Genomic DNA, 24,693 nt, shown 5'->3' with positions numbered 1-24,693 from the left:
CAAAACACATTCAGCTTTATTTGCATCTTCAAACATGAAAGATTTTGTGAAACCGATGTTGAAGATACATGAACAATACCTCGAGAATATATAAGTGAGAACGCAAGTGCTTAGGAAGAGATACCTATAACAAGCAGGCCTCAAAAAGATGGGCAGATATTGTTCTCTTTTGTATTTGTTTCTTAGTAAGTATAAATACTATATGTATTTATATAGATACATACTTCTCAATATCTGGTACCACCTTTCTATCTCTATACGATCTGTGTCACTGGCCTCTCACAAGCATTTCCACATCTTTCTTGCTTTGTATCCAGCAACACCACGTAGTTCACTCCCTTGCTGAAGCTGTGCTTGACACCACAGGGTACAAAATAACACAGGAAACATTATCTATGGAAGAAGAGAAGATTGCCTGATGCCGCGAATACTCCTATGAACAGCAAAATCAGCTTTGCCCTTTCAAAAGTTAGATCAGCTGCCTGATTGATTGCCCTCCCCCTCTTTTTGTGGTCTTCTAGGAGTTCAAGAATTGGCCAGAAAATCAATATAACTCATGTAGGAGCCCCTCCAAAAGGAGAAAAAAGAAACATGATTTTAGTTTGGGGAAACTATTCACCAGTATCTGCTGGGTGCATCTTTGAAGTACCAGACAAAATGGAGGAAGCTTTGCTGAAAACACACTCAATTAAATTTTTTGAGCTAGAAAGGGAAGAAGTAAGGTCATGTTCTGCAAATATCCTATATATAGAGAAAGGAAAAAAAAGCCATTCAAGTGTTCTGACACTGCGGTGTGACATATTTCAATCATTTACAGGAAGCCCTCAGCAAAGAATGCAAACAGGAAAGCTCTTCCTCATGAATAAGCTTGCCTTTTGGCCAAAAAGATCCCCAGCTGCCCTGTGTAAATCCTGCAGATGAAAAGGAATTCTGTTTCTAGACTCCCTGAAAGTCAAACCACTCTCACTGTATACAAATCTCTACATAGAATATTTCATTCCAACAATATATAATCAGTTATCTTGCTTTGTAATGATAAAGTAAGAGGATGCATATAGTAGTTCTGGATTTCTTAGTGCTATGTAAGTTGTTCAGAAAATTTAACGGGCCTGATAAAGGAAAGTAGGAAAGTATTTTTTGGTTATTGGGATAGGAATGTATAGAGTTACAAATCAGAAACAAAAATTAGCATGAGACTCAAAACAAGAGCTGCTTGCATATTGTTTAATCCAGGGATTTTATAGCCAAGAGATATTATTCAGAAGTTTTGGAGGTGAAATCAAAGATGACACATTTACAAAACCAACAAGGCACCCCAACAGTAAATGTAGCTGGAAAAAATAAAAAGCATTACCTTTCCAGGAAGAAATTTCTTATTGCTTATTTACCAGGAACTTGCCCTTTTACTGAAGCACGGTGATGCGCGACCAGCTGACCATTGCTCTCACTGACTAGTACGTTTCCTTGGGTTTTGTTATAAATCCTAACATGATGTAATAAAACACATATGACCAAAACATCACTTCATAAGGAAATCTTCTACCTTATGAGTCTCTCTATGCTTGCATGACAGAAATGAAAATGTAAATTATGTGCAGAGAACTACAGAAATCATTGAGAATATCTCAGACTAATTCACAAGGTATCTGCTACTCTTCTGCTTTGCTTAAGATACGCGCAGAGGGGAAAAACACCCTATCGCACTCCAAATGAAAGCTTGACACCATGTACTTAAAGGCTGCATCTCAGAGGTGCGCACCAGGAAACCTGCTACCAGGTGTAAAGACAATAGGATAACTGGATCACATAGGGGATGAATCTCAATCTGCAGATACAGTCAATGTCTCTAATATTTTTGTTCATGTCACCACATATATTACCAACATATTTCTATATCATCAGCAAGGAAAAGTGGTCATGACCCAAATATTCTAGGCATTTTTCAAATAAAATGAAAAAACGTGTTCCTCCCTCTACAGAGTATGCAATCTAAATTTCTATCGTCGTTGTTGGAGGTTATTTTATACCTTGATGGGTTATAAAATGTTACAGATTAATTTTAAGTTAGAAGTGCATTGGAGAAGTCTAATATATCTAGCTCCTTCTAAATTGCTCTTTGTCAGATACGATGGCTTTCCACTGTCTCCTCCCACACACTTTCCATCTCTCCTGAAAATTGCCTCATCTTTGAATCATTACTGTTGTAATTACAACAAGAAAAATCAGTAGTAGAAGGAAAAAATCTTTCACACAAAGAGCATTATCATGGTACAAAAATATCCTGCTGTATCCAAAGATTACACAATGCTTCATTATTAATGTTTCTATCAATTATTTACTCTATTATAAGGTAAAAATCTAAATATTTACTCTTTATATGTGGTACTCCTTCCAGTCTACAAAAAACATAAACACGTCTAAAAGCTGGAAAGAGCACAGCCCTCCCAAAACAATTGGGGAAAAGAATTGTAGTAAACTCCTCTTTTTTTTTTAGTAAAACCAGAGATGGAATGCTATCCATCTACTATTCAGTTGGGTGAGTCTTGGTACTTCAAAGGGAGAGGATTTAAAATATTTACCTACTGGGTGTAATATTGGCTCTTTGTCTGGATGTTTCGGAGTAGCCAATATATATGCTGACAACCTATTGTTCCACAAATACAGAACACACTGATCAGCTTCCTTGGTTGGATAAACGATCAATTCTATGTCTAAGACTGGCATTAGCTTCTTAAAAGGGATGACAGTACAAATCTTAACCTATTATAAAACAAAGTACTTAGAAGGAATCCTACCTTTTAAGCTCATTTAAAATCAGACTGGAGGAGAGCTCATATAGTTCAATGATTTTCTAGTCAGCTTGGTGCCCCATGGCAGGACGAACTACCGCTCTGCTATTCCTGACTGACACTTGTCTAAACTGTTGTTAAAAGCTCCATTGATGAGGATTCCACAACTTCCTTAGAAAATCTACTTCGGTTTTTCACTTACTGTTCCAAGGGTTTTCCTAACACCTAAACCGAATCTCCTATGCTGTCACATGAACCTCTTATCTTAACCACCCCAGACACAGAGAAACCTCTATTTTTTCTCCACATTTTTATGTATCTGAAAATTTTAGGTTACTTTCCATCATGTAGGTGAAGGACTGTGGTTCTTTCAAACAATTCTTTATTCAAGGCCCTGAAAGCATAAAAGATAAAGTACATGACTAACCCAGATTTCCAAATCCATTATTTACTAAGAAACATGTCCTACCCTTTGACATTTTCCGTACAGAGGCCAAGGACTCGGCGGAGGAAAGGGAACAGCAGAGCCCCACCTCTGGAATCTGGTTCCGACAAGCGGTACCCGGGCAGGGAGCAGAGCGGCAGAGATGTCCACAGTGTCCCCGTGTCCTCTGCCCACAGGGAGGCTGCTGGGGGCTCAGGTTCTGTGGCTGTCAAAGGGGGTGCAGCTTATTGGCATTGAAAATAAATTAAAATAAAAAGGAGTAGAGAAGATAAGAGTTGTTTTGATCATAATCTGCAGCAGAGCATCCGTATTATCAAATATCCTTTATTACCATCTTTTGCCACTTTCTGTCTGAAAGCAGGAGTGCTTAACCTACATCTAATGTAGACAAGAGCAGTGCTTTGGGAATATGACAGGCTGCCAGAAAGATAACCTCATATATCATCTTCTGGTGAGAGCTTACCTTACAAGATACACTATGTTTGCAGGCTTTTAAATTTTACTCATAAATATTTAGGATTAAATCCTGGCTTCACCAGTCTCTCTGTGAGATCTTTACCAATGACTTAATAACAGTCGTATTTCATGCTGCAGGGCTATGAATTACAGATGGAATTACGCTTTTAAAATGGTATTTTTGACTGTTTCTTAAGATCTCCATATACATCACGCTGTCCTTAGTACACAATCCTGACAGTTTATATGGAGAACATCCTCCACAACAGTTTAAAACCAACAGTTTTAAACATCTGAATATTATTTTCAGTGAAAGTAACAGATCTGTTTTATAACAGCAGGCTTTAACAACATTCAGATGATCCAAGGAAAAGCTAAATCCTCTGTCTTAAAATTCTGTCATGAAATTGGCTCAAGATTTAGCAACAGCTATATCTTAGTCTTTTGCTTTGTTATTAGTTTTCCAATATTTTTTTCCTCATCTAGATTACCCTCTATTATTTAAGTTATAACTTCCTCCGTAATTGCAATCAATGAATAGTAATCACTTAATAAACATATCCTGACAGGTCTATTTTTGCACTGGGAAAAGATTCATTTTCTTTATCATCACTTCAGTAAGCAGTTTTTCTTCTTACCCAAAGCAGCAAAGCGAAATGTCATGCCCGGTGTAGAGTTCTGCTCTGCTACGCACAGCACTTCAGCAAGGCCAGACACCACTCCTTCATTTTTATATTATGTAGATTTATCAAAATCTGTACAACTTGGAATTTACAGTCACTGATTTTTAGATGTAATTCTACTGCTGCACACAGGTAAAAGCTGCTTTGTACAAACAGCTTGTTAACACGGAGTTAATAGTGGCGTTCTGGAAGACTTCACTGAATGTTTTTCTCAAAATGCAGGTAATGCAGAAAGAAACTGCATTTTCTTTTTTTTTAAACTTTTTTTTAAACATTTTTTTTGAGCTTAGATACTCAACATCAAAACGATAAAGAACGCGCATTCTGTCAACTAACTATAAAAGCCTAATTTGACATTAAATAGAATAAAATATCCTGAATGAACCTGGATACCTGCAGGTTGCTATAATGATTTCTTTCCCACTGCTATGTGAATATAGCACATGAAACTGATAGAGAAGTACAAACAAAAGGTATTTTAGTTTGTATATAGAAACCTTTCTCCTTTTCTCATGAAACTGATAAAGAAGTACAAACAAAAGGTATTTTGGTTTGTATACAGAAACCTTTCTCCTTTTCTCATGACTTAGATCAACTTGTTCTAAGTAGGCTTGGCCTGAAGTCACTGGAATCAAAGCATGTTTTTCTACTGACTTCAAGAGATTTCAGACTAAGTGGAGCAATAAATGGGAACTTAGAGTAAATAAACTCTCCTACGGGATTCACGTTTTTCTGCTTCACGTGCACATGGAGAAATTCTCAAAGGTCTTGTGAGGTACGTGTGGACATTCACTGCTCCTGAAGACCTAATATGGGTATTCGAAAATCCAAACTATGTACGTGGAAGGGACAGATTCATCCTCTGCTCACATGCTATTGGACTCTGGTCTGGCCAGCTTTGCCTTCGGGTAAATAGACTGTGTGGTTTGCCAGATACATTCCAAACAGGACTAAAACAATGGTTTTGGATTAAAATTAAAATAATTTCAAAAAATAAAGGTTTCGATACAGGGAATTTTCATTCCTGAATATTATCTTTTTAGGCGGACGCTCCTCAGTGAATAATTCTGACAACGAATGGTCTGTCACCCTTTCAGTTGAAAGCAAAACCATAAATAGGGTACTCTAAATTAAAATTAGTTTCTGCCTAGTTTAACTACACTTCTTCACATCAACATTTAAAACATCTTGAGCAATTCATTCTTGTTCCAAAGCATCACTCCACTCTAAGGAGACATTTTCCAGTGGCAACTGGATTTTTTTGTACGAATACTGACAAACATTAGTTTTACTGTCCTTATCCTCCAAACTCTTTCTCTGTTTCAGGCCCATGTAACACAAACCAGTGGGATCCAGCTGAGCTGTCCCTTTGAACTGAATCCCATTTCTGGCATCATGTTTTGTGCCCTATGAAAATTCTTACTAGTCCAGGCCTGTCAGAAGAATAAATATCTGTCAACCTACATAGAACAGGCAACTTATAACTGCACAAATTTAAGACATGATCATTAGAAGGGCAAACCTAATTTGTTTGCCCTAGTCTCACCTTTGCCACAGGCAGACCCACATTAAGCTTCAAGGAAATCTTTCTTATACATACGAAACAAAAAAAGCTTATGCGTATTTTAAGCACTTTAGCAGCATCACTCTTCCTCTAAAAAGAAGAATTGATTATATATATCAATAATAGGGAAAATACTTATTTCACAGCCCTGAAAATGAGACTAAAAATCTCACCTCAGAGTTCGCTAGTTCAGCGTGTAATTTTCAGAATTCTTTTAAGATATCAGTACATGGTATCTTTTTGTCTGCACAGTAATGAAGACTTTCAATAAACTAATTACCTCTAAACATAGGCATATTAATACAAGATTATAAAGCAAAACAAATTTTGCACAAAGCAGCAACTTGTAAAATAAGCAATTATTACACAATTTAATGCAAAAAAAATGATATACTAGGCATTTTGTAGAAATCAAGAAGATACTTAACATGAAAACAAAATGCCTGGATTAATGCAGCAGACGTATGTTGATATGATGGAAGTACGAAAGCAATTGTTATAAAACACTCTGCATCTGTGCTGGTCACAAAGTGTTCAATCATAAAAGCTTTGATTTAAATCACATTAGCATGGTGTGGTGGAAGCATGCAGCACCACAACAGCAAAGGAAACGCCCACAAAATATGTATCTATTTTCTTATTTTTTCTTCTCTCCAATTAGAGTATACTTTTAGTTTCCAGCTCGTGTGTATCGGAAATGGTTTGTGTATCAAGGGAGAAATCAGAGGGGAATGAAAAAGAAAAACAGCTTGAGGGATGCAAGAATCTCACCATACTTTTAAGTAAAGAAATAACAATTCACTTGTAATAGGACTGTCCCATTAGGGTCCCTGATTGCCATGAAAATCTCAATTGACCTACTCCTTTTCTTCAATAAATTTACCACTTTTGAGATAATTAGAACAATGTGACCTTGGATCTGGACTTCTTCGAAGGTAAACCTCACAGTCCTCCAAAAGTTCTTTGGAGAAAGTACACTTGTGTGAACGGCACATTGTCTCAGCAGCTGGATGCTCTTGTTCCAGATAATTTTGCTCAGGCTTCACAGGAGAGATGTGATCGCTCAGAATTTCCCATTTTTTATTATAGCGTGGGGAAAAATAATATTTTTTTTCAATTGTTTTCCGTATAAAACTTTACAAAATAATCCAGATACACTACCTGACTGCTCGTAGAGACAAAATAAAGATCTTCACAATTTATCTTCAGGATAACTTTTCAAGCACAGCAATTCAGAGGACAGAGCACCACGGCTCTGTGTAAGTGTGGCCTTTTTGAACTTCCCAGGCTGACCCATCACAAGCACTGCTCGATGCCCACGCTGCACTGAGCAGCACCATTAGCAAAGGGTCCAGGGGTGTATGGCAGCACCTGCAGGGCCCCGCATGCCGGGACCGGCCGGCCGCACACCCCGTGCTGGCTGGCAGGAGAACACTCGGGAGCTATTTCTGTAGCACCAGGAACACTTATTCCTCCACAACTTGACCCCTGCTCTGTGTGGGGATGGTGGTGATGTGTTTCAGATGCAATGTCTAACAGCGGGAGAGTATTGATGCATCAGACCGGGAAATTAAAAAAGATGTCATTCACACAAAGGAATGCATAGTTAAGTTTGACAATCTTGGCTCAGATGATGCTGTAATGGACCATTTGTTACATATCTACTTACTAACGTTGATCTGCTGCGGAATTTGTTGTTGTTGGGTTTTTTTTCTCCATTGATCAGTTTCTTACTGATTTTACATGATTCCAAGAGCTCACCTGCATTTCACCCAACACATTTTGAGTCAGAGATAATATCTGAAAGCACTAGGGTCCCTAAAGGAACAGCCTATTACAATACACAACAGTAACTATGTTTCTACGATTTATGAAAAGAAAGCAATATGTGCCTGTTTCGGTGCCTGTCGTTTGCCTACCAATGGTGCAGTGCTCCCCATTCCAGCCCTCTCTGCATTCACATTTCCCATCTTTACAAGTGCCGTGCTCCGTGCAACGGGGATGACACACACGCTGGTCACACGCCTCTCCTGTCCACCCTTCTTCGCAGCGACACGCTCCGCCGATGCACACCCCGTGAGTGCCACAGTCGACGGAGCACACTTCTAGGAGAAGAAAAAGAGAAGGATTATAGCTGGCTCGGGTCAGCCCCGGCGGGGCAGGAGCAGCAACCTGGTCACCAAGGGAAGGGTGAGTGGAACAGGGAGAATTCTGCTGAAAACTACACATTGCCAATGGCTGGACTGTTCGTATTCATAGCAAAACCAGCACTTGATTTTTGCTTAAAAACAGACTTGAAATAAACCACCAAAAAACCAAAAAACAAACTAAATTATGTTAAAATGTTGTTCTAAAATAAATCTGCTACTGTATGCCGGACGGACTGCTGCAGGACTGTATCCTCTGTTCAGCCACCAGTTCCAAACCTGGACCTCTGGTGATTCTGATATAGCCATTGATTTGCTAAAAATGAGACTGAAACTCACCTAAAGCTCATTCAGCAGAGAATGGTGACAATTCAGAGTCACTTACACTCTAGGAGCGATGGGTAAAAGACACTTTCAAGGGAGAGATTTTGGAATCCTATTACTAACATGGTGAGCCAGCCGGTGTCTCACTCCAAAAGTTCTTCTACTGTTTTGTGCCAGCTGAAGTTGTAGAGAAGCAAGCAGAGGGGTCTTTTGCCTCATGCATCGCCAAAGAGGTTGACAGCGAAACTCTCATTCATGAGTTTTTCTGGCTGCTGACGCATGAAGCAGAAAAAACACACCCTGATATTCATTTATCTGATGGAGTATTCTAAGTCATTAACCTTGAGAAATAACTGAATAAATGTGAAAAATGTTAATGTTATTTTCAGAGACTTGCTTATGGCCTACAGGTCCATCTCAGGGTTCAGCTTAGAATATAAATGCAAAATTCCCAGTATTTTTCCCCCAAAATAGAACATTTGCTGTCTTGTCAAAACTTTGTTTTTTTCTCTTTAGCTCCTTCTGTTAGAATAATCAAGTTCTGTGACTGCAGCTTTGGAGAGAGAGAAAATTTTGTAGCTTACACTTTTATGCCTGCTTTTTAGTGTCTCTTGCTCTTTAATTATTTTTTAAATACTCCATGTACAACTGAAAAGGGAAAAATCCCCTTTATCTGAGCAGAGATTTTTCTGTTTTGTGATGTTTTACATAACTGAGCAGCATTTTGATGTACGGTAAAGCAAACCCCATAATTGTGGTGTTTCCCATTCTTCAAATGTTATAAACATATTTATATATTATGAATTTTCATTAGCAGTTGGGAAACAGATGCGAAGCACTTATGTAAAGGGGGTCATCGTAAGAATGAACTACAAACTCCTAGCCTGCATTCCCCTCACCACACAGTCCCAAATTAAGAATGTCACAAAATCAGCATTTAAGATACGTAAGACATTTCTTCCCAAAGTAGCTAAACAGCACCAAACACCTTCCAAAAACAATTTTCTAAATGATGCGCGTTTCGAGCTTGCCGTATATATTAAAACTTTAGGAAAATAGGATTGCTGTGGAGTCAGGAAGGAAGATTTCCTTACCGACGGAGCAGTCGGGCCCCATCCAGTTGGGGTCGCAGGTGCAGAGCCCGGTGTCGGGCAGGTAGGAGCCGTGGCCGCTGCACTGCTCGGGACACTGCGCTCGCGCCAGCTCGCAGCTCAGCCCCCCCCAGCCCGGGCTGCACAGACACTCCCCGTTCACGCACACCCCGTGGCTCGAGCACGTCGGGTCTAAGCAATCCACTGCAGCAGGAAACAGACAGACAAAACAATGCGGAGAAAGGTCAGTTCGCACAATGGGATGTTTGGAAAACTGGAGACGCGTGCTCTGGAAAGTTGATAGCGCTGTGATAAATACAGCAAATCGATGTAGTTCTTCAAGTCGTATTAACAGCTGGGAAAGTGCGATGTGATTTGTGTTTTAGCTCCAGATAAACCAGGGTGTGAGTGAACAATGAAAGGTTACTGCAGGAACGCCACAGTGAAGAAGCACAAGGACTTAGAAATTACACTTAAATATATACATATAGTAAGAGTTCCACACATAAGCTTCACCTGGGGATACTTCTGAAATACACTGAAATTCCCAGGACTCATGCACTATATTTAAATAACAAAACATAAAATAACGGAATAAATTGCACCTTTTCAAGGATATTTTTCTTTGGAGTTTCTTCATCAATACTGCTATTATCACTATTGAAATGCTAGAGCATTGTGAGAATAACATTGTGATACCCACTTTAAGAATCTAGAAGGCAAAATATCACTGGCTTTCAGCTTCATTTAGACTCCTAAATTATTCAGGCACTTTGGAGCATTTGATTCGTGGTCCATTAGTAGCTGAGCTGTGAAACTGAGAGTCCTAGTTACTTCAACCCGTATTCTAACCAGCAGATAATTCCTCTTAAAGAAAGAAAGAAAACCAGAAAGAGATAAGGATTTGATCTTTTCTCAATCCAGAAGCAACAGAATAAGAAAGTGAAAATAGTTACGATGGAAAATCCATGAAGTTTCAGTTGCCATTTCAATCCTGTTAAAGAAAGAAATGTTATGGGCTGTCTTTCAAATAAACTCTATATAGTAACATTATGGTCCTCAAAATTTTTATTTTATATAATGAATTGGTGTAAGTATGCTATGCTCTACTGCAAATACCAACACAGAGGCTTTACGAACTGCCTTTTGCTGTGAAATTGAGGGCCAAGGTCAAATTCATGTCCTAAATCAAATGAATTCATCTCATGACTGGTATATATTAGCTCCCAGCAGAAGGACCTAGAATGATTGGCATTCTCTCTTGCAGCTCTAGGAAGATCTGAGCTTATAATGAAAGTGATTTATCTCTCATCTTTTCCAAATTGATCCTTCTAAATTAAGGCAGAGACATTTTCACTCTACCTTATGTGAACAATACTTGATCTTTAAAATCTCAACTTTTCTATAAACAGAGTCTTGTCAAATTACTTTATGTAGTTGCAGAACATTTAAAGTAAGTATATAGATTAGATACAACACAGAGCATTGAGGCAGGCACATGAGTTATCAGAATAGTTTTGATTTTAATTCGGATTACAGTAGTACAGGAATAAATTGCTATAAAATTCCTTATAAGATTTGCATTTTAACGATGACAGTAGCTATGTGGTTTTTGTCTTTTTTTCTTTTTAAAGATTTAATGCTTAGGTAATTGGACATTTAAATATTGTAATGCAGTTTTGTATTTACAGGTAAACCAAGCTTGCTTTGTGGTTCTGTTCACGTAAGATTTGATAAATTCACAAACTGTTCTACAATTATCTGGAATGCTTGTCCTGTACTGTTGTTCCTTCTGGGTGCTTAATGAAATTAGAAGCTGCCCAAAAGTTAGAACACGTCTTTCCCACTATTTCTCTTGAACTTGACAGACACAGAACTGTGATAAAATAATCTGATTGAACAAAGACAGAACACAAAGATTTAGGTCAATTTACTTGGAGAACGAAGATTACTTCCCCCCCCCCGCCCCACTAAATTTAGTCTATTCTGTTTTTTTTGAGATAGTGATATTTCAATGGAAAATGTATAAAGGGTAATATGCATATAACATTGTATGTGGCAGGACAGCTGACTTTGGGAGATACTGATGAGTCCACATGTACTCTCTGTGTCAGAAAGGTATCATCTTCCTTCTCAAATCAAAGTGCTAACAACAGCTATGTTAAGCACATGGAAAACATCACCTTTTTCTACATAAATAAACTCTCTTTCCTCTATCCTGAATTAGAGTATTCATGCAGCTGAGACTTATTTCCACAGGATAAGCTTATCAATAGCCCTAAGCCCCAAATCTCCCTTCTTTTACAGAATAACACACCTTTGTCTGTTGTTCTAGACAAATATACTTTATAGCTGTTTTGTTCTATCATATGAGTAACAGCTTTCAAAGTTTAAATTGAAGAGAGTTTTTACTTTGAAGGCAAATCTTGTTCTATTTTAATACGTGCTCCTAGAGTTATCATCTTGGGCCAGATCCTCAGCTGCTAAAATTAGCATAACGTGATTACCTGCAGCAGAACTACACTGACTTCTGCTGCAGAGGTGCTGGCCTTGAGTCTTTAGAAGGGTTTACAATGGTATTTAATAAGGATTTATAAATGGAACTTCTTTGGTGTTTAAACAAAGGAGAACGTGCCTTAGCACGTAGGTACATTAGACCTAGAACTCACAGCCCCTTGGCAGCTCAGATCATTAGAGCTCATTTAGTATTGGGCCCTCTGTGGATTTGACAAAAAAGGTACGGAAAGCAATTTATATCCCTAAGGACAAAAAAGGAGGTCAAGGAGTTTTCTGAACAATACGTACCATAAAACCCCCAAAGAGCCATGAATTACACTTATGAAGTTAAATGTCATTGACAAATGACTCGACCATGAAGCTGACAGGAAAACCACCCTTAAACTGCACCGAATTGGGCAATTTCACTTGTCTCCCCTAAACCAGATTGAATGAAACCTGACAAATATGCCACTTCATCTTGTGTGCAAATTTGTTAATAGAACAACAGTGTTTATGCTGCAAAAAATTTTGAATCACAAATATTGATTTTGGTGCCACTTACACTTCAGGTAAATTGTTTGAACAATATGACCATGATGAATATCAGAAATAAAAAGCTAACGGGAAGAAAAAAAATGCTGACCCACTTCTTCTAATTCAATATTCTAGTTGGAAAATGACAAATGAATCAGCCTTTGCTGTTCCTTTTGGAAGCTCAAATCAACAGAAGAGATCTCATAAATGATCTATAAATACAGATATATTTATTTGTATCATTCTACCATTAGAATGGCAGAATTTTAATTCACACAGAAAGTTTTTTAAGAAATCAGATGATTACCTGCAACTGGAGAGGCACCACTTTATATTATAGCATTTTTCTGTTAGCTCTTGAATTAAAGCGAGAAATATGTCAGAAGAAATGGAATTTTAGAGTAGAAGCATAATGGTTGTTTTTATTTATTTGTCAATTAATTTATTGACGTATTTACTGCCCAATGATGTACGAAAAAGGTTATTTTAACCTTTCTTGTCATGTTATTGGCCCCTTACAAGTTTGCAGTCAATACCTCCCGCCTTTGTAATCCATTTATCTTTTAAGAAAAACCTCATCCTTTCAAGCATACTGCTGATTAAATAATGTATGGCCTTCCACCTCACATAGTAATTCACCTCCCAAAAACTTTGTTGACTGACAATGCTTTCAGTGTTTCCAACTGTGAATGGTGTTAGCACTAACACCTTTGTAAAAAAACATGCACCAGTTTGTCCTATGACCTTGTGTGGAGCTGGTGATGTGCTTGTTTCACCCATTTCAAGCATTCACCTTAGGAGAAGCTGAATGAAGCACTACAAGAGCCCGTTTGTCTCCCAGGAGTGCTAGGGGATTCCGGATGTCTGGCCCAGATATACCACAGCCATTCTAGACAACTCGAAGTAGAGAGAGAATTCCATGCAAATAGCTGGAAATTACAATCAAGAAGAGGGAGGAACTGCTTACAAGGTAAAATGTAGACTCAAATGAAGGAAAGATCATTATACCTACCATATTCTCTCTAATAATACAAGCATTTATATGACAACACAAAACATGATCAAATTCATATGTCTTCATTAGACAGAGCAAACCATTGCAGTTACCAGAAACTGGATGTTGCAGAGCATGCTGAAGACAGTTTTTTTCACCTTTGACTTCAATGAGAATGCTAGCTATAGCAAGGCATTTCACATAATTTCTGGATACTTCCTATAATCATATGCTCAGGGTGAAGTGAGAACTATCAATTCTAGCAGACAAAAAAGACATTACAGAATTTTCTGGATATAGCTTAGAACGCAAGTCGTTAAAAACAATGGAAAAACTCTGCTGACTTCAGTTGAATTCTGGATTAGAGAATTAGAAATCAGTGTGGTGAAGCTTTCCTGGAAGGAGGTGACAGGCATGCACTGAACAAACAGTTGCAGATTTGGCAGTCCCACTAGTCCTAGCTTTTGTTGTTGTTGTTGTTGTTGCTTTTAGCAAAGTAAGTTCACCCAGACAAATGCAAGATCTTGTCCTAAAGGCGATGACTGCAGTCCACATCCAAAGGGTATAACCTCTAGCGACTTAGGTCTCTATAGTTTTCTTCTGTTTGTTTTTTTGATGGGAGGTACAGCTCTTTACTACAGTGTAAGACAAAAATCAATACACATGGTAGACAGATCTGTATCCCACACAGTATACTCTATAGAGACTCTTTAGTCGTAAAACCCTGCAGCTCCAGTCCTATCACTCTGGTGCTCAAACTGCTCCTCCTTCGGGAGGATTAATAAGCTCTGCAATGTTTTCATAAAGTAGCTTGAACTATTCCTGCTCTGAGGATGTGCCAAGGTATGCTGAACTGTCTATTTAGCAATCCCATGGGGAGTTAAATTCCCTTTTAAAACCATCCTAATACATTTTAAAAAGAAAAGCTGTCCAATTTATGGCGCGCATTCTAATAGAAAACACTGTGAACAAAACTAATACTGAGCTTAATCTATGACCGCATTTTGTATGGGTTATTTTGTTAAATTTGGTCATTCTATATACGCAAAGAATTGGACACTTTCAACATGAGGAGCTTTTCTGCATTTAAAGGAAAATTATAACTTATGTGCACCATATACCTTTCTTTAATCCCATGTGACTGCAGCTAACAGGAGTAACTTGTCCTACACAAAGTCTGTCAGGAACATGGATATCCAAGTCTTTCAAATTTGTTTCATCAACTTCTCTCTTAACAGTGACTGATACGTTTGCTTTGTGTGGAGCTGCAGCCATACAATTTTCCCTGCCACTGGTCCTTTTTCCTCTGCCTTTCACGTCTAAAGTGTTCAATAAATATAATCCATAAATAAAGATTTATCTTTACTCTTCAACAAAGGAATTACTCAGGTTTACTTGTGACAGACAATCTTAATACTGCAAAACAACATATATAGAAGGTGACAAGTTTTGTCTGAACTTTGATAGATCAGTAAAATTGTGTGGACTATATTTTTATCCCTCTTTTACAACTATTGGCTACAGTAGTTTTACATTTCATTTTTTATTCTATTCTTTCCTTTTTTCTTCCCATTGAATAACTCCAAAACCCAGAGAACAAACTCAATTACCTTCTTCACAGTTTTCTCCTTTATAGCCAACAGAACAGACACAGTTCCCTTCAATGCAGGAACCGTGACCTCCGCATGAGGGATCAATACACTGGCTGATGGGGACATCACATTCTGGACCTTTCCAGCCACTGTAGCATAAGCAGGTGCCTTTAGAGTATTGACCATTGCCACTGCACAGCACCGGGCAGGCAGCTGGAAAAGGGAACGAAAGAAGAACAGCATAGAGGGTCATACATGAGTTCACGTAAAAGAATGCTAGAAATCCACTACCAAATACTTAGACATATATTCAAATATGTTAATCTACTGGCAAAAGAAATCGAAGCTAATTTGTACTAGTTCAGTTCCTCATTTCCCAAATCATCTGATTATTATATTATTTAATAAAATGCAAATGTGTTGAGCATTCTGAGAACACAACTACTATTCTTTATAGACTATTGATGAAGTTCAGAGTAACTGATGAGGTAATGTGAACAGATTTGAGTCTGACATTGCTCTCTTCCACTAGGTAACATCCAGTTTTCACAGACAGCAGAACACAAAGCATTCAGTCCCTAAAACACTTTATAATAGAGCATCTTTCTTCTTCCATAACACTTTTTTAAGGTTGTGTCCCCAAAAAATTTTAGACCCTTTGACTTTTTTTTTTTTTTAAGTGTAAGAAACTTGAACACATGGATAACTCAAGTTTTAATCTACAACAAGTGCACCTTGCCACTAATACCCCTGCTGAACCTTGTTTTCCCAAATCCCTGAGCGACTGCTCCTACCCTGCGTGTATTGACAAGAAGGCACCATTAACCCTTATCCCTCTCTCATTATTAAGGGGGTAAGACACATTTTGAGTAAATATTCATTTATGCAAATGAAGTGAAGCCTGTGAATAATAAAAGTAGTCAGCAGGTCTTGGATGCCAGGAATCAGATGTTGTACATATGCAGAGCAATGGAAAGGAAGAAGTGGTTTATTAAAAGCCAGTTACACACAAATGTTCCAGTAAGGCATATTCACGCTCCTATATGCCCATGCCTTTAGCAATCTGTGAACTTCCATGCCTGTCAGACACTGAATGTGTGGTCACCAGTCAGAGAAACAGAAAAAATAACAGAGGAATAACAGAAAATGGGAGTAATGAAGTGAATCTTTGAGGAAAGGTGCACTTTTGTGCTTCTCTGTGATGCAGTTTGATAAAGACAAAAAAGTGTTTCCCTGTCTTTTCACCCTTCAAAGAAATGAGAAACTAACAGCTAGTTTTACAATGTCAAAAATATACTCAAAAGCTACTATTAATCATTAAAAGGTCCTACTGTCTTCTTGCTTCTATTATCCCTTTAACCTGAATGATCAAGGAGAGCACAAGTAATTGATTTCTTACAATGAAATGGGTAATTGTCCAGTTGTACAACTTCTCCACTGTTCAGTCCTGTAACCTTTATTAATCTTAGCTGTCCCATTGATCTGCTTCAAGAACCCACTTCAGATAGATTTTTTCAAGAATTTTCTTATTTGAAATAAGAAAAAAATTGACCAGAAAAAAAAATTCAGATTTGTAACCTGAGATGTCAGCTAAAATTTAGAATGCTGAGAATTATTTCAATTAAAACTACAGGTCACATGTATAATATTTTTTAGCCTTTCTTTTCTACAGCTGAATAATAACAAAATCAGAACGGTGAAGTTTGGGGTTTTTTTGCTACCCCTCCTCAGTCTTAGGGCCATATTGTCAGGTTTTTTGGTAGCAATAAGACTTCATTCTACTTCATTCCTGTTGTTCTCTCTTCCTGTAAGTCTAGTTCAATCTTTTCCTTCCTCACTCCTAAAACGAGTATGAATCTGAATAAAATACAATTTTCAGCAGCAGTTCTCTGATTTCAGATGTGACATATGTTCACAAGTGCTTTATTAAGTTCCAAGAAAAAGTTTATGGTGAAGTTCTACCAGTTTTGCTTGTTGCAGCTGGTTTCAGAATTAAGTTTACTGCACCAGCTGGACCGAATTACAATGCAGGCAAAGTTCTGTTATGTCCATACTGCACTCTAGGTCAGCCTATTTTGCATCTTTTTGCACGTCACCATCAAACACCCTTACACGATACACAACACACTGAACCAGTAGCAACTCATACGCTGTATGACTAGCTCTTCCTTCTCTCTGCATGCACTGCATCGTGGAGTCCACCTCTGCTCCTCAGCATGCGTTGCTTTTCACTGCCTGGACACCCTAATGCTGCTACTGCGGGTCAGATAAGTGAGCCACAAAGAAAGGGAGCAAACTAGGGCCACTTCCACTCTTCCAGTAGGAAGACCTGGGGACACAAGCTATTTCTTTGCCCGTAACTCTCCATTTCACTGCAATTAGAAGTCTTGTTTGGGTTGACGTTGATACATTTTCCCAAATCACTGTAAGCAAGGTAATAACTTTAGTCTTGGTCTATCTACTTGCCACGGTGTAGAGGATATGGACGTGAGTGATCAGAAGGCAGCTTGTCCTGAAGACCCGGAGTAATCATGAATGGTAAGTTTGTTGATGCCACCTTCCACGCCCTGTCTCTCAGCTCCTGAATGTGGTGGTTACACTTGCAGTTCCTTTGTTCAAGTCCACCACAGAAGACATATTGTTAGAAGCAAATGCTCTATATGCTTCCCAGTCATTGAAGAGACTCAGCATTGTCATTATTAATGGTTGATTGGTGTAGCTTCTCCAACTGCACCAGCACACGCCAGCTCATGCCTTGCTTTTGCCCATCAACATCCTAACCATGCTGCGATAGAGCTGCATGGAAAGGTCGGTTCCCAGGAAAGCTAAACGAATCAGTAGACGGTTTCTCCAGACAAATCACATTTGTTCAAGTAGTTATAAAGACAAAAGTTAGGGCTGACTTACAAACTGGATACAAGTAAGGAATAGATTTTATTTTGCTATTTTACAGGTCAACATAGCACTCATCAGTAGAAAGGACTTCTGTTCTGCAAACCTCTCCTCTGGAGTCAAATCTCAAAGGCAATAACTCAATTTGAACAGCACAGTCTCCTACATGAGGGACTGAGCAGAAATAAATCCATTACCAAAATAAATAAAAAACAAAACTGAAAAAATAACAAGCAACCTAGACCTAGCTGGGTGATACTGTGCCAGCCACCCTGTGTGAGATTGCTTCTCTCCTTGCCTTGCGTCTCAGTCTCATTAAACAACGTGCGATTGTGGTCCAGCTAAAGAGATATATATCTGCTATCTGGAACATGTCTATGGGAAGGCCATTCTTAGATCCTACTTCTCATCTCAATTCGCAGGGTTCCACTTCTGGGATATCAGAGACCGGCACAGCCGAAGAAACAGTACTAGGTGCTGCTGGCTCTTGGGCTAAAGAGCTCCTGCAGTAGTCTTTTTGCTCTGCTATGGTGCTTCAGGAATTTCAGTAAAGATGAAAGTCCTGTCACAGCTTTTCATTCCTGTCTTCATGTTTCTATCACGCCAGAGGTCTTGCTATGGTTTGTAAACCTCTTCAGTCCTAGTGAAGCTTGTATATAAGCTGAAGAGTAATTTGCTTTCAGTGATCTGACACTGCAGTGTGCATTGCCAAGATGTTAGTGACATCACAACTGACTTTGGACAAATGTGAGAATTTGTCATTTAACCTTAGGGAAGAAATGAATAGTTACAGTTAGGACACTTGCAACCTAAAGCCACAACGTTTAATCTACAACCCTTTGCTGGAGTTATTCTACAAACCAGGAATATCATTTTGAGAGTGAGAAAAAATGACAGAGGCTCGTGGTCAGATTTTGGCATTTCCAAGACTGCCATGTCACTAAGATTGCAGGAGAAACATGTCATCAAGAACATAAGCAAGTGTAGGTTATAAGGACTGAGTACTGAACTGCAAGTTTAAGGCTACACTAACAGAACACCTAGACACAGTCTGAAGTGCCCTTACACCTCAAGCACCGCTAACCACTTCATCAATGAATTTTAACAGGATTATCTGACCAGTTAAAACTCAAGGAAGAACTTTCCATGACTGAACACAAAATTAGACAAAATAATGGAATGAAAATCTACAAAGGATGCTATAAACAAAGAGACATCATCTACTGTGGGAAGTCCTAACACAAGTTATCTCTAGAACCAAATGAATTTACTGGAGAAGCATCACAGACAGGTACAATTTTTACTCTTCCCCAGTTATCTGCTGTATGCCACCATCAGAGCTGAAATTCTGGGCAAAATGGAATTTTGGTCTAAGCCATTGCAGCTTTAGTTCCATAATATAGCCTCTATACAAACAAAGAAAGTAACATTCTGAAGAGACATTATTTATACTCCTATGTAAGATAAGTTCAGCCCTTGTTGAACTGTACAGAACTTGGTCAGACCAAAGAGAAATAGAGATTATTTTTGTCTGTAGATGTTCCTGTTTAGAAGGATGAAGAGAGTTTCAGTCCTGCAACTTTTGTTATAGAACACAGTTTAATAGAACTATGTCTGACAGCATATGCCCTTTCAGAACTGCATAAGAATCACCTGTTCTGTAGGTGTGAGCACCTACTTGCATGTGGATTTGGTCTCTTGTAACTAGTATGGCCCAGCTGCGCAGGATGTGCACCAATGTTAGTGTGCATAGCACTTGTTGAGGTTTACACAAAGTTTGCCTGGGGTCAGATAAAAACTTGGTTCTACTCCCAACCAAACGGACACATTTTGAGTCTTCTCATCAAGAAGAATTTCCAGGTTTTTTTTGAGTCTGATTTTGCCTAAACAATTTCTCCCTGTACCCCTCAGTGCAAGTCAGCCCATTGTCCCTAAGCTTGGAGGAAGCCATTACGTATCATGAAACAGAGTAAATGTTTTTCAAGCCTTTAATACCACCATATTAGCATTCTATAGTTGTCTCTCAAAAATCAGCTGAGCCTACAGATTGGGCAGTTTTGATACGCTCTTTGGACAGAGCTGCACAAATTCCTAGTTATATAAAAAATGAAATACACACTAGCATAACAGAATCAGCTGCTCTTTGCTTCACTGACCGCTGGGGATTGTACTGAAGACAGATGTAGGTCAAACTTCTTACCAATGAACCTTACCAGGGAACCTTCTGGGTGCAGTTCCTCTAGGGGATAATAAATTCAGACTGTAATAACTCATACTTGGACTTCCTTTTAGCAGAGATTAAACTGCTACTGCTGAGACATTATGTATAACTTTGCCAGTGCATAAAGAAAATGGATTACTATTTATGATGGTCTAATCTGAAACCAATACATGCATTCCAGGTCAGCTCCAAACTGGAGTAGAAATACAGGGAAGATGCAAAACTAATGTAAACTACAACTGCCTGGTTCCAAATACCTAAAAAATGTGAATAGGGTCACATTGTACTGGCGTTTCTCTCTTTTTGGTCTTTATCTTGATGACACATGTGTAGCATTTAGTCTACAAAAGCTAAGTTCTCTTCAATGGACAAATTAGATTAAGATACAAGTAGGTGAAGACATATTTTACTGATGATAGAAGCTGAATGCTACTACAATTGTATATCAAAGCCCCAAATAATTTTAGATTCAGCCCAAAATCTACAATAAAGTTCTTGCCTACAATCAGCCTCCTAAAGTGAACTCATATCTATTTAGATATAAACAATCTTTATTTCTAGTTGGCTTAAAATATACAAAGTGGCTAAACTCAAAGGAATTGCAAATATACGCACTTTAGAAAAACATCCCAGTTAATTAAGAACTTAATTTCTGACAACCTTATTCAAAACGTTGGCTTTAGAATTTTCATTATTATTATTTTAAACAAAACAGTAATGAAATATAACAAACTATCACTTCCCTTATTACATCAAGTGTTTGCCCATATTTCTAAAAATGTAGGAGACATTCAATATATGAATATTCTTATTTATAGTTTAAAAAGAAATTTTTTTTGTTTGACAATATTTTCCTTCATATTTTATGTTTAAACCTATTTGAATCAGTTGGGTGTACATTTCACTACTTGTCTGCATGCCTATTAGTTTCAACTGGAGTTCATTTATGGATATGAATACTGGTAATAACTGCTAGGACCACTTCATGGTTTATGCGTCTTCACACTTTTACTAGTTTAGCTATTTTTATGCTATATTCCTGGAAAGAAGCTGTCCCCCCTCCCTAGCAAACTTATCCCCCAGAAAATCATTCTGGAATGGGAGATTTTCTCTTGTCTGTTCTTTATGCCTCACAAACACGGTGTTTGCATGGTCAGGAAGAAAGGTGTTTGACTAGACTGCCTGCTCTTCAGAGCTCACCAGCTTCCATCAGGCTGAAATGTTCTTAAGAACAGTCACAAATAGGAAGATCTAGACCATTATATGCTTTATTACTTACTTCCTGAAACTGTTTGACTACAGAACACACAAATACTAGAAATGCTTTAATTACAGTGGTACTCTACGCTTGTAGGCATTAGGTCAGCGCTAAGATGAGATGTATAGTCCTCGATAGTAGTCATGCTCCCTACTCCTTAGTGCAGTTGCCCAAGTCTGAGCCTTACCAAGCTCCTTGTCTAGCTCTGTCAAACTGCACATTAGTAAGCAAGAAAGAGATTCACAGAAGAATTTCCAGAAGGACAAAAAACCCATCAGGTGTGTCAAATCTCTGACATTCAGAAACCATTTGGGGAAAGCAGCACACGCTGACTTAAGCACTAAAGTATGGATGCTTTAATTAATCCAGGGTGAATTTAATTGCTTTAGTTAAGTGGAAATTGGGTTAAAAATGATGCAGAGCATTCTGGGGTGTGTTAAAAACATGACATATGAGTTGGATGAATCGATAAATTAAAAGCGCACAGATGTTTTAATTAAACCCAGGAAAGTTAACGAAGATCACTAGAGACTTTTAAGCCTATGATTAATTCAATTCATTTAAAATACCTGTAGAGATATGGGGATGCCTCCATTTTGGGAGTTATAGAAGTTCTCAATCGATAAGTACTTAAGCTGTTCTATAAAAAAAATGGCAGGTTTTTTATAGAAGTGACTGAACAACATTAATTGTACAATGAATATTTACATTCTTCTGAACACTCGGCAAACTTTTGCTACGGTCAAAATTTATCAAAAACGTCATAGTTTTTTTCATTGCCTTCAAAGTGACCTTATCTGTCAAAAAGAAAACACTTATTTTTTCTTCCTCTACCATTCTACAAAGCTCCTATTTCCATTAAATAACTGCTTTGCTTACAACTGGTACAAAAATCTATGTAAGAAATGTGAATATGTCTTCCCACACTATCTGGCAGGAATTTCCAGACCCACAGCAAATTTTTAAAACTATCTCTTTGGGGTTGGTCACTTGCTACAAGAAAATTTTGCTTCATGAATAGACCATTATGATATTTTTAATAATAATAATAATGATGCATTCTGTAAGAATACGGAAAATAAACATTAAGCAAACAATGGATACATTGGAACTAATGTAGTGGTGGATTGAAAGGGCTGAAGCCTCATTACTGCTAGCATGAAGATGAGCTTAGAGAATCTAGAAAGCCATCAACACAGATCTAAGTCTTAGTTGTCTAAAGATATTTGAGAGAGAAGAATTATTTTCAACTCTCTGTGTGATATATGGTATTGGAGGAAAACGCAGATGGTGGATACAAATGTCCCAAAAACATGGCTTTGCAATCTAAACCCCTTTTTCTTTGAGAACTAGTAACACAGAAACAGAGCTGTGGAATTCCTGCTTTAGATAAAAGCAGTGAGGTTGATACAACTGGAGCAACATGCAGAGAAAGAAATTTTATTTTCTACCAACAGAAGGAAATAAACAGATGTTGGAATCAACTGCTGCCATAGACAAGCATGGAGAGCTTTTTTGGTATGTCTTGATAACTTCATCACTAGAAAAACTGAGGAGGAAGGGAAAACCGAACTGTTTCAGAGGTTTCAGCAGCTGTCTCAATGGAAAGGGCCACTGAGGAATCAAGGAGATGAGGCTTCAAGTTCACGAAAAGCAGCACTAAGGACAAACACCAAACACCAGAATTATCCTTCCAGATGTGTTGTGATGCATATCAGAGAAGCACTAACACCATGAAGTCATTTATGCATCTAACAAAAGAAATAAAAATGTGAAACATTTCTTCAAATATTTTGGTAAGATTCTACACCATTCCCAGTGAATGGTGTTAAAACTATTAGTTCTCTGGCAATAGTTTAGCTCTGGCTTAAGAGCAGTGCCGCAGATGTAGGATTGCGCCCATAAACTGTAGTATTCAGGGTCTTTAAAACCCAGACTGCTTTGGTCTCATTTTAGTTACTACTATTTACCTTATTAAATTTAGCAGAAAAGATTCAAACTGTAACACAATTAGTTGCAGAGTTCAACATTAGCTGTAGGTATTTCACCACTTTTCTACGTTTGAATTAGAAATTTTTTGTTTGTTTGAGAAAGCAAAGGGGGATGCAGCTAACTGAGTTTTATCTCACCCAAATAGGGTCTAAATATAGGAAAAGTTCTAAATTACAGGTTCAGATCTAGATATAACATAGATACAAAAAAAGTCATGCACGCTGAAATCGGAAGCTGTGATTCAGGGCTGCTTATGTTATTCAGGGATGGCAAATGTCTAAGGATCTCTTAACAGCTGTATTTCTATAACATGATTTACAATACTACTTAATCATAGCTGCTTCAGTGACATTTACCACCATCACAAGGACTCCAAGACGATCCCAACACAACTGCAAAGACAAACTTTTAGAACTTAATGAAATAAACAAATAACAGTACAAGTCCATGGAGACAATACAATCTAAAAACAAAATGTAGATTGCAACACAATTAAATAAGCTAGGCAATTAAACATAAAAGCAAATTACAAAGCATACATCACAGTGAGCACAATTCAGCTCAGCAGAGCATAGTTAGAGCAGAGAGATTCTTAGCCAGCAATAAAAGTAATATAGGATTGGAAGAAAGATTTTTGGCTTGCCAGAAACTAAGCTGGACACTGGTTTGCATCCCACATGTATTTGTATGCATCTCCACCTCCTTTCTGCACTGGGAACCCTTTGAAATATTCTATTTATTGGAGTTCCATTGAAACAGAAAATATTTGCGCAAATAGGTGCGCTGCCGCTGCACATGTATAAGAAGGGAAGAAAGATAAAGGGAAGCAACTGATAACAGCGGGCTTTGAAAGCAGTCGTGAGAGATCAAATGAATGTACGCAGCTCTGAATAAGCATGAAGATATTACTATAACGCTGTTGAAAAAAAAAATATCCATTCTTAAGATTTTACTGTGTTTACATATGCTTTCCATCTTGGACATAAGCAAAGCAAACTTCGCTATCATCCTAAGCCAATAAAGGCTGGTTCCAGCTGCGGCCTCAGCTACAGCACGGCCCGTGGCTCTGTCTTTGGCCTCTCAATTTCTACAGGTTGAGTAATGAGTGATGAGATAAAGATGCACCGGTGGTCACTGAAATCAGAGACTTGGAATTACTTACATGCCGCCTTCTTTTCTCCTATCATATTTTGTCCAGCAGTGGTACTAGCA

General features: G+C 38.1%; 1 protein-coding gene across 19 annotated transcripts in view; it reads right to left on the bottom strand.

Annotated features, from left to right (window-relative positions):
* The window catches only part of TENM2 (teneurin transmembrane protein 2), a 629,416-nt gene that overhangs the window by 66,822 nt on the left and 537,901 nt on the right, over positions 1-24,693 (bottom strand). For 14 of the 19 annotated variants that reach the window (XM_071814801.1, XM_071814803.1, XM_065848731.2 and 11 more), the window contains 3 exons: positions 15,137-15,331; positions 9,503-9,703; positions 7,830-8,042 (listed from right to left, as the gene is read on the bottom strand). In XM_071814801.1, coding sequence (XP_071670902.1) covers positions 7,830-8,042; positions 9,503-9,703; positions 15,137-15,331 — 609 coding nt within the window. The remainder of the gene's footprint in view (positions 1-7,829; positions 8,043-9,502; positions 9,704-15,136; positions 15,332-24,693) is intronic. The other 5 variants (XM_071814804.1, XM_065848732.2, XM_065848733.2 and 2 more) reach the window with 2 other exon arrangements.

Source organism: Patagioenas fasciata, chromosome 14, assembly GCF_037038585.1.
Source record: "Patagioenas fasciata isolate bPatFas1 chromosome 14, bPatFas1.hap1, whole genome shotgun sequence".
Classification (NCBI taxonomy): domain Eukaryota; kingdom Metazoa; phylum Chordata; class Aves; order Columbiformes; family Columbidae; genus Patagioenas; species Patagioenas fasciata.
This window is presented reverse-complemented; position numbering and strand designations above follow the sequence as displayed.